Consider the following 15,199-nt stretch of genomic DNA (forward strand, 5'->3'; position numbering starts at 1 on the left):
TGCAATTGATTCGACGCGTGGCGCCCGCCACCTGGGCTTGCAAATGCGAGAAGACGTATGATGACATGCCATCCATTGCTAAGCCGATACTCATACCAATGAGACAACCGTACTCTGCAATGAAGGTTTCCTGAGGGGCGGGGCTCATCTTCGTCTAAAACGGTCTCCAAACTCCTCGGTACGGGTCTCCCGATCCCGTCATGACAATGCCCATTAGCAATCCCGCTAGGCATCCAACCAACACCTGGAGGACGAGAGATGTCAGAGTCCGCAGTTGCTGGATCAAACCGCGGTTGTGAGTGACAATGCCAGATCTGAGAGAGGAAGGTAGCGCCGCGCGCCTTAGTGATCGCTGGGATGTGCGTATGGAAGTTCTCATTGACTACGAGTTGGGTCCCAATCTTAGGTGCCTTATGGTAGGCGCTCACAATAAAAGATAAGACAGGACTGTTCGACATTGTAATGTGACTGATTACGGCGTCCTTCATGCTTCCATAGTCCTGCCCAATATCATATCTTGCGAATTCGCCACCCTTTCGCCCTTTAGCGTATCCACCTGCATGTGTGATCCATTGGAGCATTTAACACGTTACTGGCATGTGAAGGATTGAAGCTATTAAGATGTCAAGAGCGCATATGAATCTGGTAAGCCCGAGACAGGAAGCGAGGCGCAAGACGGCTGGATGTCGGTAAACCCCAGATTATTGTTTAAACAGCATATCATATCAATTCCGCTGATGATAAAAACATAGCATTACATTCAGCATAAAAGGATCGGGGAAATGAAAGCCATATGCAAGCCTTCAGGTCGCTATCTTCCTATTATACCGCCCCCGAACACTGACGTGATTTCGACAGGTCGGAGCTATGCGAGTCGCCCTTGCCAGGGGGAGGAAGTCAAGAGCACATGATACGTAACGCATTCAAGCCCGTGATTAAACTCTTGAAAATGACATCGCTAATCATTTCCTGATCAAACCGCCCTCGATCCGTGGTCGCTCGACTTTAAATTCAAACAACGAGCCTCAATTCGTGCGGGAACGCGTTTCCCGCACCGTGATTAGCTTACGGCCATTTTCTAAACAACGAGGCTCTCGTCGGCGCTAAGCATCGAGGGCAAGCTTCCAGAGCTTCCTTTGAAGACTCAGCCAGGGGACAGACGGCGAAACGGCCAGGAGGGAATTTGATTTCCCACACGGTGTCAACGTGCAACGCTTTCATCGCCATCACAGTCGCATAGGCTCCCATCGTACGCTGCCCCGTTCAAAAGTCCCTACTTCGGAAAGCCAGTGCCGCAGGCCGTCACCGCCACCGGTGCCGTCATCCACATAACCCGCCAGCTTACCGTCTCCTCTGTGGTGGTTAGATCCCAGAGCGTAAACGAACCTGCTGCTTCCTTGTACGCTTGGACTTCGGAAAGAGGTCACGCCGGATCCTATCGAACTTATAGGTCGGTTCCTACACTTCTCTGTTGCACTTTGTCGTAAGCACAGCTAGTCGTCACAAACGCTCACATTTTACACTCGCAATCATCAATCGACACTTCGCCAAAAAGTGGCTTCAAACTGGCTGTAGCTGAGCGTCTCCCTTGACCCACAACCGTCAGTCCCTCTCCACAGTATTCTAAACTCGGGCGGACATGCAGGCACAGCAAAGCTCGTCATCGGGCCAACCGCACGCGTTGACGGATTTACGAGTGGGAAACAAATTCAAAATCGGCCGCAAAATAGGGAGTGGCTCATTCGGAGACATTTACTTGGGTTGGTGTCTTTCTGAAAAGTCCAGCACGGTGGCCACTTGCCCTATGTTCTAGAGGCAAGATTTTAGGATTATGTCCGAATTTTGCTAAACATATTCCTATCCCAGGAACCAATATCATCAATGGAGAGGAGGTAGCGATAAAGATCGAGGCTGTGAAGGCGAAGCACCCGCAACTCGAGTATGAGGCGAAAGTTTACAAGAGCCTAGCTGGCGGAGGTATGCTTCGGTGGGAGTTTATCGGGTGTCCACATCGTCTCAACCTTGTGAATTCTTTTTGTTATGAACAGTGGGCATCCCATTTGTACGCTACTTCGGCATAGAGGAAGATCACAACTGTATGGTCATTGATCTGCTGGGCCCAAGTCTCGAGGATCTTTTCAACTTCTGCGGTCGGAAATTCACACTGAAGACAGTCTTGCTACTTGCGGACCAACTGGTAAGGACCGCGTCGAGCTTCGTTTTGAAGCTCTGGTGCATCTGTGCTAACGAACGCCACAGATTTCTCGAGTTGAATACATTCATTCCAAAAACTTCATCCACCGAGATATCAAGCCTGACAACTTTTTGATGGGCTTGGGCAAGCGCGGGAACCAAGTCAATGTCATCGACTTCGGTCTCGCCAAAAAGTACAGAGATCCAAAAACACATTTGCACATCCCGTACAAGGAGAACAAGAATCTGACGGGGACCGCCCGATACGCCAGCATAAATACTCATTTGGGAGTTGGTAGGTTCATTTGTAACTATCGGTGTCCAAATTCCGAATATGGGAAGGTGAATTTGCTCCTTTGCAGAACAATCGCGGCGCGATGATTTAGAATCGCTGGGTTATGTCTTGATGTACTTCTGTCGCGGTGCTTTGCCCTGGCAAGGACTCAAGGCCGCAACGAAGAAGCAGAAGTACGACCGAATCATGGAAAAGAAGATGACGACCCCGACAGAGGTGCTTTGCAGGTATGGTCCAGGAACTCCTACTATTACGTTCCTGTTTGTGAACGTGTGGCTGACGCAGTTTTGTTTTCAGAGGATTCCCAAATGAGTTCTCGATGTACTTAAACTATACCCGGTCGTTACGCTTCGATGACAAGCCGGACTACAGCTATTTGAGGAAGCTCTTCCGTGACCTGTTTGTTCGAGAAGGCTATCAATACGATTACGTTTTCGATTGGACGGTGGTGAAGTACCAGGTATGTCATGCGCTTTAAATTTTGCACAGCACAGAATCTGACACCTCTCCACAGCAGGAGGGTAAGGAGGCCCCGTCTGCCTCTCGAGAGGCCAGACCTGAGGACGCAGACGAGAGGTAAATGGGACACAGGTTGGTACTTTCGTACTTTGACAAAATCATCGTATTAATGTGTATTGACAGAGCGCGTGCGACCAATGCAGCGGCAGCTAACGCCGCCCGTCGAAGTGCCGCACCGGTTGCTAGTAGCTCTCAACGCCCCAATGTGAATCCTCAGGCAGCTTATCCGCAGAATACCCGCCCCCCAGCCGGAGGATATCAGCAATACTACCAAGGCGGCGAAGCTCCACCAACAAGTGCGTATCCTGTCGGCGGCGGCGGATACGCTTACGCGGATCCCAACATAAGCAGAGATAGTTCGCGAGTCGCTACACCAGGAATGAGCATGCAGGGGGGGCCGGTGGGAAATGTCAGTGCTTCGCAACCACGAAAGCCCAGTGGCGGGACTCCGGCGAGGAACTACTGATCGCCCTTGGGAAGGATGGGAGTGAGGACGATAGTGCTTGCTTAGATTTGTTTTTTGTGGCCCGGCAAGTTTTTCATCGTCTCATGCCATCTGTTGGAGACGTACCTCTCGAACATCCAGTGGGAGCCAAATGTGAAGCTTTGTAGTGCCCAGATTCCCGGCATGGGTGGACGCTGCAACTTCGTTTTGGATCGCCATTTTTTCTTGTACAGTTAAGAGTTAATTCATGCGTAGCCTTTCTATCGCTTCGATCCACGTTGTTGTCTCTTAGCTCTATTTCTTTCGAGCTTCCATATCCGCGCAGCCCTCCGTACGCAACCTGGCAGGGCGCAGGTCTGAAGAAAGCTGAGGCAGGCTGGGCGAGTTAAGGATCAAATCGTTTCTTTACACTCAAAAGTGATATCATCATTACGAAAAAAAACAGATATGGTAACACGCGGGAACTCCTCTATATATACACATATACATACACACCAAATACGCCGAATCACACCAGAACGAAACTGTCTCGCTCCCCAGTCTCCTCCTCTTCATCCGCTTCCTCGATCTCCGCTCGTGGGTAAGGACTTCCCGGGAACGACGTCGACTCGCTGCCATCTGTCGAGCGAAGCGCGTCAACCTCCTCCTCCTCCTCTTCCTCAATCACGCTAGGGATTTTGATGGGGTGCTGGCAGAATCCCACGGTCTTTGCCCTCCTTCGTCGCATATAGGACGTGTCGGGGGCCGATGAAGGGCACATCCCCCGCGAAGCATCGAGGTACGCGCGGAAAGTGTGCGCCGCCGACGACGATGAGGGCGAAAGGATCTCGTATTGCGTTGTCTGATCCATGATGGTTGGAGCGACTTGGACGGCGATGGTGGACTCTGCGGCCCGAGCGACGACCTGTGTGCAGGCATCCCGGGTGGTTACGGAAGGGAACTCCACAACAGCCGAGGTTTGCGCTGCTGTCGAGGTCATCATGGTCCTCGGCTTGGGGGCGTTGAAGAGGGGATGGAAGAAATTCATAGGTGGCTGTATGTGATGAGGTATGACCTGCACTGCCTGCTCGTGTGTGATGACCGAAGCTTGCACGCTCATCGCGCTTCTCGAACCCACGGATAGCGCCTCGGATTGGCAGCCTACGTTCTTCTGCTCGTTGACTACCCAGCTGTTGAGGGTCTGCTTCCATCCCATTGCCGAGGCGAGGAGACCTTCTTCCATTTCTCTATCCTCCATCTCACCCATCAACGTGCCCGGCAAGCTAGACAGCGGCTGGTAGTACGCTCCAGCCGTGAGATGCGCAGTGTCCTCGTTGTCAAAGTCCGAGTCGCCGTCGTCGGAGGAGTCGTCCGATGCGTTGTCAGAAACATCGTCTGAGTTGTACGATTCAAACAATTGCACGCTCCGGTATGAGCGTGATACGGTGAGGCCTTTCAGTTTGAGGATAGGCGCCCGTTCTCCGTTATGGTTGACGCATCGGATGGCTTCCTGCAGCTCGATTTGCTGGTCGATGCGGCATTCATCTCCTTCCTCATCGATCCACGAAAGGGTCAAGTCTTTATCGGCCTTTAGGCTGTACAGCGAACGCACGGTGGCAAGCAAGTCAGTGTAGTCGGCTGTGAGGAGGGTGAATCGGCGGGTGATTCCATCAACCTAAATGAAATTTTCGATGTGAGCAGTTGGTCGATTCAGCAGGGAGAGAGAATCGAACGACTTACGGTGATTTTGGCCGAAACGTCGCTAAATACCAAGTCCATGAAGGGAGTGGTCTGCGTTTCGCCGACCCTCAGGTCGGACTCCCACGGGATATTGTAAGTAAGCGCACCGAGCATGTTGAGAGAGTATAAGTTAAAGTTTACAGAGTTCCCAAGGTTCAGTTTTGGAGAGCAGAAGCTGGCGCTGGTGTGAACAAGCTGTATATATCTCTTCGCCAAGTCCAAAGATGCTCTTCCTTGCCTTTCCTGAGACAAAAATCGGAGTTGACACGTCCCACGTTACGTCAGCAGATACCCTTCTCGCCGTCTTCAAACCTGCGGACGGCCGACCGCTGTTGCCAAAAAGAGTTCCAACATCGGATAAGCTTTCCAGCGGCAACATACCGCAACAATCACGTGGCTCCTGAAGTGAGAACGCCGTTTCAAAGCTTTGCCGTCAGCGCTAACGACGGGCTAACGAGCCGCCTTGGCCTTTACAAAGCGTCGACTTTCGGAAGTGAACCACCGGCTGTGGTTTCAAACCGATAACGAGTTCTGCTGGACTTCTTTCTTAACTCCCCGGTCAAATTCTGAGCCATATTTGACGCCAATGGTCAAGTCCTGATGATCATGGAGCAAAACATGGAATGAACGGGCAACTGGCTCTCTAAAATACTGAACAATCCGCACGGCATCTTGTGAGGCGTGACTTGCCACAAACACTCCAATTTCTTTCCCAAGATACGTCACATGCAAGCTCACAAATGAAAGTACAGTACATCTCGTGGCTTGCTGGTTTACTTCTCATCACCGGTTCTCCACCGCGGGCAAGCCACAGACAGACGCACGTGAGAACGCATCCTTGTATCACCTACAGAGGGATGTGAAAGCTCCATCACAGCATGCATGTCTCTCGAGAGCACTTTGAGATTTCACTTGTCGAGGGTTATCTTCACCGCGGCACCGAGGAATTGACAGTACGGAGCTCGGCCGGATTTCGGACAAAACGCCCGTGGACGCGAAACCGGATAGGCGGACCTCCATGCTCAACCCTTTCGGAGCTCGCGTCCGAAGTCCGTCGTCGACTTGTGAGACTGCGGGATTGAGCCCACCTATCCAAACCGTTGCCCGTGATCGTTCGGTTACTTGAAAGCATTTCCCAGCAGGCAAAACAGGACAGCTCTCCAAAACTGGACAATTCGATACTGGATAAACATCCTTGGTACGGGACATGTGTGTCTCTCCGCCGTTACCATCCAGTCAGCAAGACCATTGATGAAAATGACGGCGGAAAAAAATGCTATAAAAGCCTTGTGGGCAATTGATTCCCTGCAAGTTGTCAATGCATGGCAGCCATCTACTCGATCTAACAAACCCAACCTCTTTTATCATGATCGAGTTGACGACCATCTTTGCCGGCGCTTGTTTGCTCTTCTGCATTTTCTATCGAGGAAGCAAAATCTCGTACCCGACCGCATCGGCAGGAATCCCGTGGCTAGGCACACTCGTCCGCTGGAACGAGGATGCACCGGCCTTCTTGCAATCCGCGCGCGAGAAATACGGAGATGTCTTCCGCGTTAATCTCATCTTCTTTCGGGTGACCTTCATCGTCGGAACCGAAGCAAACAAGTTCTTCTTTCGCGCGAAGGATGATACCCTCAACTTTTTCACGGCGATGGCTCGCTTTTCGGAGTCCTTTCTTGGGCCAGGTATCGTTGCCGACGGTCGCCGCGGGTCTTGGCCTGATAAGGGCTCACGTATGACTTTGTTCCGACAGGGATCTTTTCCAACATGGAGTGGGTTGCTGAAGCCTGGAAGTACATTACCAAGGTAAAAATAGGGTGATTCGAGAAGATGTCGGCACGACCAACCCAGCATTTGGCTAATGAACCTATTACTCATAGGGGTTTAACACACCGTCGCAACTCAAGTTCTACAAGCAAACCATCATGCAAGACGCCGAAGCCGCCTTCAAGCAATGGGAACAGAAGGGACGAGTCGATCTGTTCGTCGTCGTCAGCTCTCTCGTCTCGCAAACGGTGCTTCGATGCATGTTTGGCGACGAGCTCATCGACAAGCACGGTGAAGAGATCGCATCCCTCATATACGAGATCGAGACTCTGTCGGCGGCGCCGCTGCTGTTCGTCCTCCCTCGGTTTCCGTCTCCACCACAGATCCGAATCACTCGTGCCAGAAACCGCTTGTTAAGTCTCTTCGACGGGAACATTGCAGACAGGATCGACAATCCTGAAAAGTGGCGCGATTCGCATGACTACATTCAGACCGTCCTGAACGACAACGGAGCCATATGGCAACGCTATTTGGGCTTGCACACCTTAAGCGTTGCATTAGCCGCCTTCACAAATACCGCAGGTAAGGAGGGGCTCGGTGACGATTCATATCGCAAGCTTTTCTCATCTCTTTGCCTTCCCGTCCTATTAGGCACGATGGGGTGGACGATCGCCAGCATTGCGGCAGACCAATCAATCCTCAAGAAGGTCGTCCAAGAGGTGGATTCGAACCCAATGGATGGCGACGTGATCAACAGTCTCAACTCATTGCCCTTCCTCGACTGCTGCATGAAGGAGACCGTTCGGAAGTATAGCTTGCTCATGGCTCTGCGAACCGCGGAGCAAGATATCACCTTCAACGGCCATGTCATTCCAAAAGGAGAAATTGTCTCGATCTCCCCGCTTCTCGTCCATCGCGACCCCGCAATCTTTCCCGACCCCAATGCATACAAGCCGGAACGATTCGCCGAGAAGGTGACGTTGGAGAAAGTCAACCGCGAGATGGAGTTCGTGCAGTTCGGACATCTCAAGCACAGGTGCCTCGGCGAGCGCTTTGCCAACCTTGTGTTGAAGAGCGTTTGGCATATGCTCTTCAGCGAGTATGATGTCGAATTGGAAGCGCCGCTGCCCGAAGCGGATTTTACGAAAGCGGCCGGGACACCGTTCCCGAAGGCCCCCATAATGGTGAGGATATCTCACCGCCTTGCCCAAGACCGCACTCTCAGCGTTCGAGCGAGCGGTAAGTCTCGTGTCAATGGAACAGTAGTAGTGGCCGCTGAGACGTTCGTTCGCGAGGAGTAGACCCTTAGTGCCAGACTGGTTTCCCTTTGTCTGATGTCCGCTTGTCGTAAAAGTCTCATTATACATGTTGGGTCCATATACTGTATGCTTTGGTTTCTTTGGTTTCGAAACATGATGCCCCCGGCGGAGGCTGGGCAAGTGGTAGACGCTGTCAAATCCTGTTGTTTGTCAGGGCTGTGAGACGGCGCGTGAAGGGCAGAGTCAATTCCAAGTCGTTTCCCCCAATTCTCTCCTCCCCCGTCAAGACCCTCGATGTCCGACCACTCGACCATCTCCGCAGTCGGCGGCAATGGAGGGAGCACAGCACTGCCATGCCGTCCGTCCTTGTGGAAAGTTGAAGTTGTGATCCAAAGTGACAAACGTAAACGAGAGATCGCCGAACAGTTTGCAAAAGCGGGCCGTAAGTGTGGCTTCAGGCTCAGCTCATCTTCGAAGACCGAGCTAACACATATGGCATAGTTTTGGACGGCTACCGATCCGACTCTTCGTCTTCCGCCCGCACAGGAGAAGGTATGCTTGCGGCCTCACCAACGAGGTCAGTTTGTTCTGCGCGTTCCATCGATACTTTGCTTTCCATACCTCCGACGTATGGGCAGCCATATTCCGTATCGCCAAAGGAGCTGTCTATACCTAAGAGGTATGAAACCATTGCGCTCGAGTATTTAAAAGGTAGTTCTGAGCATATGTTGATTCATCCTCAGGAAGCCTGTCCGAAAGCCAATTGGTCCGATTGGCGTCATATCCGTACCGGTCTACTTATCGTCTGAGGACGATGGGAGCCAAAGCAGCACATCGACGGATCGAAGCACCCATCAAACGACACGGCGTCGGAAGCGCAAATCGCAGCCCGTCCGGAAGCAACAAACCACTTTGGCCGCCTCCTGGGCGAAGGCGGAGAGTAAGCCGAAGCGCGTCAATGAACGAGTTACGCGTTCATCTGCAGCAGGCGGTCGCGGGAGCACTCGCGAGGGGCATGTCATGCGCAAGGATCCTCCCGAAAGAAGGCGGATAACGCGACAGAGTGTGCGGAACAGCTCGCAACATGAGAACAGCGAGCCGGAGGTGGTCGTACTGAGTTCCGACGGCGGAGACGCCACTTACGTGGCGAGGACAGAAAAGAGACGCCGGAAGGCGCCATCATCCGGTAGAGACGATGGCGTTTCTGTACGTGTAGGATATGAAGAAAGCGAAACGGCCGTTTCTACCGCTGAGGATGAGGAGCAAGCCTCCGCAAGGCCGCCTGTGAGAGTGAGAGCTAGCACGAGGCCGTCCCGTCGAGCATTGTCGAAGGATGCTGAAAGCAGGTCTGGGCTCAGCCGGGGATCTACTCCAAAACGGAAAGAACCAGCAACTTCCAGTAAGAATGCGCACTTCGCTCCGATAGTGGTGGAAAACTGGCGACCAGCGTTCGTCCATGATATGGACAATGAGAACGACGAGAATGAGGGCGACAAAGACGACGAACTCATTTTCCGTCCGAGCCAAGGCTCTGCCCGTAAACGGAAACGAGCCGTCGTGGTGGAATCAGACGATCACGATTCAGACGAGCCCCTCCCAACGCCTAGAAGGCGCCTCAAACTGCGACATGTAGAGGTCGATGAGGCCCCGTCTCCACCGAACTTCAACGGACATAGCTCTCCAATCAGTGTGCTAGATTCCGAGGTTGAGAAAGCGACGGGTGAGGAGGAAGGAGAAGAGTATGATGACGATGATCTGTATCTGAGCGAGGACGCGTTGAAACCACGACCGAGCGAAGAGGCGAAGTCCTTCAAGGATGCGTTAGCAAAGATGAAAGGTGTGCTGGCGCTTGTTCCAAAATGTCCTTCAGTTGACAGAATACTCATAAACATTTCGCTACAATTCAGAAAACCGTGCGCAAGGCGACATGGTACCAAAACCGGAAGTTCTCGATGAGAGTCAAAGCGCAAGCGAGTCCGACCATTTGACCGGAGGAACATCATCAGCGGAAGAAGATAGCGACCAGAATATGAACGATTTTGTAGTAGAGGGTGATGCTGAAGACGACGAGCCAGTGGAACTACCAGGTGCGGACTCCCCTCACCCTCACCACGACTGCGAGTATAAGACCGCTGGTAGTCTAACAACATCCGTATACCTCCAGAGGAATTCCATCTTGGCGGTTCGCTGAAGCAGTCCTTCGAAGCCTTTGTGCGGAAACTGGTTGATCTTTTCTTGACAAACGAATCACACTCCGAGCCTGCGATTGAATCAACCCGTGAAGGCGTTATTGAGAAGCGGCTCAATGACCTAAGGTTTTCGTTGATGCAGAGTGATGCGTGGAAACCGGAATATAAGGTAAAACGGGACTCTCTCTTGTAAAGTGCCGGCACGCATTGAACATCACATCTCCGAACAGGATATCCTGGACAAATATCCAATTTTCTCATGGAGACATGACCCCAAATACGATGGCATCTGCGACGCATGCCACAAGTCTAATCAAACCGCCAACCGACGCGTTACTTTGACAGGTCCCATATACGATCGACTCACGCTATCTGTACGTGGTGTGGGAAGTGCACACCAGGATACCGACACCACACTTACACGCATTCTCCGAAAATGCAGGATGAAGACGATGAAGAGGAGTACCCATTGTACGAGCAATTCGCGTTCAATGTTGGTCCGACATGCCAGCGCCGGTCGGAAACGTACTCTAGACTGCACCACTACAAATGGAATGTATACAAGAAGGTGCAAGCGCTCATACTGAAGCTACGGGGACGGGGGATTACTGGTGACGCGACGGAGTACACCGAGGAATTGAAGCGGAATGGGAATATTCAAATGGTTTGTGTGCCTTGTCTTCGAAAATTTTGGGAGAAGTACGAATGGCAATCACGCGCTAATCGCGTCGTTACATTTCAGCTCTTCGACAGCTGGCAATACACAATGGACCGAGCCAGCAGTGAATACGCTCGCGGATGAGCCACTCTAACCAATCGGCAAATAAAACAATCATATTTGTTCACACAAAACGACCGCAGTCCTGTACAATTTGCATGATATGCACGGTTCGCACCATTTCTCACATTTCGAAAATCAAGTCCGCCAAGTCCGCGTTTAAATATATACCGAGAAAGGAGGCGCCGGAGACAGCTACGTAACTCCATACTCAGCTAATGGGTAGCACCAGCGTCGCCGTCCACGCGCGTCCACACGACCGTGGACCTACTTCCCTTACCTAACAGTCGGGCACGAAGGCGAATGGAGAACACGAAGCTCACTGCGACAAGCATGCCGCATATCGCAAACAACGTGGACGAGTTCATCTCATGCACTTTGAGCAGCGCGACCACCACGATGAGGTTCAGCGGAATGCGGAACACGTTCATGACGGTCGACCGCGTCTCTTCTGGGACCAGCTTTGATCGCAGGGTGCCGAGTGTGGGAAAGTAGAGCCCGCAGGAGAATTCGAAGAGGTTGAAGGTTACGAAGACTGTGGGTTCGTCGGAGACAAATACTGGAACAACGAGAGCGAATGCGGCGAGGCCGAATGTGATTCGTGCAATGTCCTCGTGTTTCATGCCGCGCCGGAGAAGAACTTTGAAGGCTACGGAACCGAGCATGATGGAGACCATAAACGCGGCGAAGATGAGACCGTAGGGTACGGGAGGACCTGTGAAATAGAGTTTTTGGCCATGCGTGAGTAACACAATGTCGACCAGCCTCGTTGTGAGCGCTTTGAATACATATATACCTTTGAACTCCTGACCGGCTGGCAGGGTCCGCAAAGCGGCATCCTTTAATACCGGGCTCCACAAAAACACGAACGTGTACATAGCAGACTCGAAAAGACATTGCATAATGCCGACCGCAAGGATATCTTGATCTGAGAGACGTTGAATGTATGGACATGAGTGACAAAGCTCTTGGGGAAGTCACAGTCTCTTCTCCGGCTTTACCTTTCAAAATGAGCTTCATCACATCAAGTATGGAGGTGCTCGTGCCCTCGTTTTTATCATTACTTCCGTAGTTCTCTCGCCATGTCGGTTGGATAACGAAAGCGGCGGCGACGAGGAATGCCATTGATCCCATGAACGGGGACACCTCGCCCCACATTGACGTCAGCGCGTGGGCCAAGAGTCCCGAAAGAATCGCAACCAGACCATTCAAGAAGATGGCCCATGCAAACGTGTCGGACAGTAAGCTCTCCCGGAAACCTGAAGGAATTGGAAGCCACGTTTCAACGCGTCGCGTCGGGTGAAGGAGCCCTGCTTGAAAAACGCCATTCCTCACCTCGAGAATGATGCTCGCTCACCATCCAGGCCTCAAATACGGAGAAGAGGAGGGATGTAGAGATACCTCCCAACAAACGTCCGAACAGGAGGACGGCGTAGTTGGAACTCAATTTGGTTATGCACGAGGCGGCGTAAACCGCGCAGAACAGCAGACAAGCTCGTTTGCGTCCTCTATAATCGAGAAGAAAAGCATTTAGAAACCCTCGGTGAAACCATGCCGTTTACGCAGTTGACGTACGCTTTGTCGGCCAGGGAACCAAGAATGGTGCCAAAGATAGCCGATGACAAGAACCCAACTACAAACAAGACTGCGATCTGGTCTAGCTCATAGCCATACGACTGATAGAGGGGGTAGGTTGCGGGCCCCTGAAGCCAGTCAGCGGCTATAAGAGAAGGAACAAATAGATATGATCAATGCCAAATCGCACACGCACGCGTTCATGGGAATTACTTACTCATGACAAGGCCATACACAAGCAAATAGTTCTTCTGGAAGAGTTTGAATGCCGAGCCTTCCTTCAAGGAGGAAGGGCTTGGCAGTTCACCCTCGCCTGCCTCCAAGCCCGAGTCGAGATCATCCTTACTGCTCTTAAAGCTAGCCTTGTCCTCGGCAGCATTTGTGTCTGCCGGCTGGTCGCGCGAAAAGTAGCTGGCGGCGGCGCACGCGAGAACGAGGAACGCGAAGCCTGTGCGGTAGACGGGATGGTGTTCTGCGTCGACGGTCATTGCAGAGATCAGACGGATATTCAGAGTCCAAGCACAACGCTGTTCTGATGCAGGCGCTGAAGGGAAGGCAACAGATGGAAAGCAATGACTGCGCCGAGCAGTTGCAGTTTGAGAGCAAGGGTTCACCGGTTACTGTGCAGGCCGCTGAGCTGGCAATAATGTGTTTCACCAAACTTTACGACTTACAAGAGTGTCACGAGCATCCACAATTTCAATTTCAGACGTGAGGAACGCGTTTTCCAGGTTCCTCGAGCAGGGTCCAACGCCATAAAGTATGCTGCCAATGCCGGCCATCCCTCCATAGTCAGATTATATCAGATATGAGTGGGGTAAGCAGCAGGGCTCTCCGCGGCTTGGAGAAAAGGGGCATCTTATCGCAGCAAGTAAGCAGGAGGTGTGGCGAGAAGTCCTTCCTGCCTGCTCTCTTCCGGGGTCCCTCCGTCTTTAAAAGGGATCCCTCCTTGCGCGACGCAACTGGAAAATAAGTGCAACCATTGATCATATATCTGCTCATATCTGACATGTTTTCTGTTCCTTCTATTCTCCACACACGGAATTTTTAGGTAACGCCCACTCGAGATCTAGCGGCAACATCATCTTCGTCCCATCAACGTCCGTCCCATCGACAACCATCATCTTCATCCCATCAAAATACTTCGCAAGCACGCGACATTCTGGAGGTGACAGATGGCTCCCCGCCCCTCGCCAAACTAAGGGCAACAGTCCACCCGATCCCTTCGCCAAGGTCTTGGGATTGGGAATGCCCACGCGTCATCCAAATCCGCAGTTCCGACATTTTCTAAGGTCTTTTGGTTTGGAGTACCGACGGTGGATCACCTACCATTGATTTCTGTCGAGACGTGGATGATGCAGGACGACGCTACTCGTGCGAGAGACCTCGGCGGTAGAGTTCGGCACGCGCTACAAGGTCTGAATCCGCGGGGTGGAAACTGGGGAAGCCCTCGCGCGGCCGAACTCGGCCGAATATTCGCCAGCAGACCGGGGAGTTCTCTCCTACAAGTACTGTACAGAGCACGGTACCCTCTTACGCACCCTCGCTCAGCGGGGTGCTCAAGTTGGTCACGGAGTCGCCGAAGCGATCGTTGCTCGCAACCGGAGTAACACGACGCGTGAGACGCATGTTCGCGCAAGCGATAAGAGATGGAAATGCAGCCTCCGGACCGGTTGGGATGGCTTACGGCCAGAAGCCTCCTCTATCGAGATGCAGTGAGCTTCATCCGTGCGGCGCTGCGCATGGAACCTACAACCCAGTCCTTTTCATCGCACTTCCTACAAATAAGGGGGTCGAGACACCACCGTCCTGAATACCTTCGACATCTCTCCGCGAAAGCAGGGAAACCTCCGCCTTTCACTGGTAATTCTTGCAATGAAATTCCCCACGGTTCATGATAAACCATTAGTGACTTCAACAAAGAAGCAAAAGAGATGTGTGTCCATAGTTACTAAGAACCGACGCACGAACTCGCCGTCTCCGAAAGAGGAGACAGCAAGACGCCGATTCTACTCTCACAGACGGTGATTAAGTTCAGATTAGAAGCTCTCAAGACGAGCGCTTGCAAGGTAGAACGATCCTGCTTTTCCACGATTGTAACAGAGATGCGGCCACTGGAGAAAATTCAAGTGTTCCCGAAAGAACGCTTGCTGCATGCCCTCCTGACTTAATTGTGGGTTGATGTAATGGTATCTGAAAAATTGGGAACATCCGACTCAAGCAGGCCTGTGCCCGCGATAATGCAGCGACGTTTGGCGAGTCGATGGCAGAGGCTCCGCTATTTTGCGTCGGACATTCCAGGGGATCTTGAATGTGGAGAACGTCCTCGTATGCACCAGACGGAGGTCGCTAACCTAGAGATGTGCTCGAGAAAGATGGTGGAACTCAAACCGACGCTTCGAAGCTCAGAGTCGATGTGGTAAAACGACAACAAACGCTTGTCATGTGACCGCTTGCGCC

The 15,199-nt window shown here is 52.2% G+C and overlaps 5 protein-coding genes across 5 annotated transcripts; 3 read left to right on the plus strand and 2 right to left on the minus strand.

Annotated features, from left to right (window-relative positions):
* Positions 1–1,639: 1,639 nt before the first annotated feature.
* On the plus strand, positions 1,640–3,724 carry EV422DRAFT_593619 (kinase-like domain-containing protein; the record flags this gene model as incomplete). The annotated part of the gene is made up of 8 exons (XM_053073569.1): positions 1,640–1,760; positions 1,867–1,977; positions 2,049–2,197; positions 2,260–2,488; positions 2,556–2,715; positions 2,786–2,948; positions 3,003–3,064; positions 3,131–3,724. The coding sequence occupies 8 exons, from the start codon at positions 1,640–1,642 to the stop codon at positions 3,471–3,473; spliced, it is 1,338 nt and encodes a 445-aa protein (XP_052930210.1). The 3' UTR covers positions 3,474–3,724.
* A 57-nt stretch (positions 3,725–3,781) lies between these two features.
* Positions 3,782–5,742, minus strand: EV422DRAFT_616369 (uncharacterized protein). The gene is made up of 2 exons (XM_053073966.1): positions 5,172–5,742; positions 3,782–5,106 (listed from the first exon to the last, which is right to left on the minus strand). The coding sequence occupies exons 1-2, from the start codon at positions 5,283–5,285 to the stop codon at positions 3,961–3,963; spliced, it is 1,260 nt and encodes a 419-aa protein (XP_052930211.1). The 5' UTR covers positions 5,286–5,742; the 3' UTR covers positions 3,782–3,960.
* A 629-nt stretch (positions 5,743–6,371) lies between these two features.
* On the plus strand, positions 6,372–8,311 carry EV422DRAFT_19575 (cytochrome P450). The gene is made up of 4 exons (XM_053065247.1): positions 6,372–6,856; positions 6,925–6,977; positions 7,052–7,520; positions 7,590–8,311. The coding sequence occupies exons 1-4, from the start codon at positions 6,490–6,492 to the stop codon at positions 8,237–8,239; spliced, it is 1,539 nt and encodes a 512-aa protein (XP_052930212.1). The 5' UTR covers positions 6,372–6,489; the 3' UTR covers positions 8,240–8,311.
* Positions 8,312–8,459: 148 nt separating this feature from the next.
* On the plus strand, positions 8,460–11,361 carry EV422DRAFT_19587 (uncharacterized protein). Its single transcript, XM_053065249.1, has 7 exons — positions 8,460–8,639; positions 8,699–8,876; positions 8,941–10,034; positions 10,105–10,284; positions 10,362–10,555; positions 10,617–10,760; positions 10,829–11,361. The coding sequence occupies exons 1-7, from the start codon at positions 8,492–8,494 to the stop codon at positions 11,186–11,188; spliced, it is 2,298 nt and encodes a 765-aa protein (XP_052930213.1). The 5' UTR covers positions 8,460–8,491; the 3' UTR covers positions 11,189–11,361.
* On the minus strand, positions 11,284–13,379 carry EV422DRAFT_19599 (uncharacterized protein). The gene is made up of 6 exons (XM_053065251.1): positions 12,957–13,379; positions 12,740–12,884; positions 12,500–12,672; positions 12,166–12,423; positions 11,961–12,092; positions 11,284–11,879 (listed from the first exon to the last, which is right to left on the minus strand). The coding sequence occupies exons 1-6, from the start codon at positions 13,225–13,227 to the stop codon at positions 11,380–11,382; spliced, it is 1,479 nt and encodes a 492-aa protein (XP_052930214.1). The 5' UTR covers positions 13,228–13,379; the 3' UTR covers positions 11,284–11,379.
* Between the last annotated feature and the right edge of the window lie 1,820 nt (positions 13,380–15,199).

Source organism: Fimicolochytrium jonesii, assembly GCF_025526975.1.
Source record: "Fimicolochytrium jonesii strain JEL569 chromosome Unknown EV422scaffold_1, whole genome shotgun sequence".
NCBI classification, from domain to species: domain Eukaryota; kingdom Fungi; phylum Chytridiomycota; class Chytridiomycetes; order Spizellomycetales; family Powellomycetaceae; genus Fimicolochytrium; species Fimicolochytrium jonesii.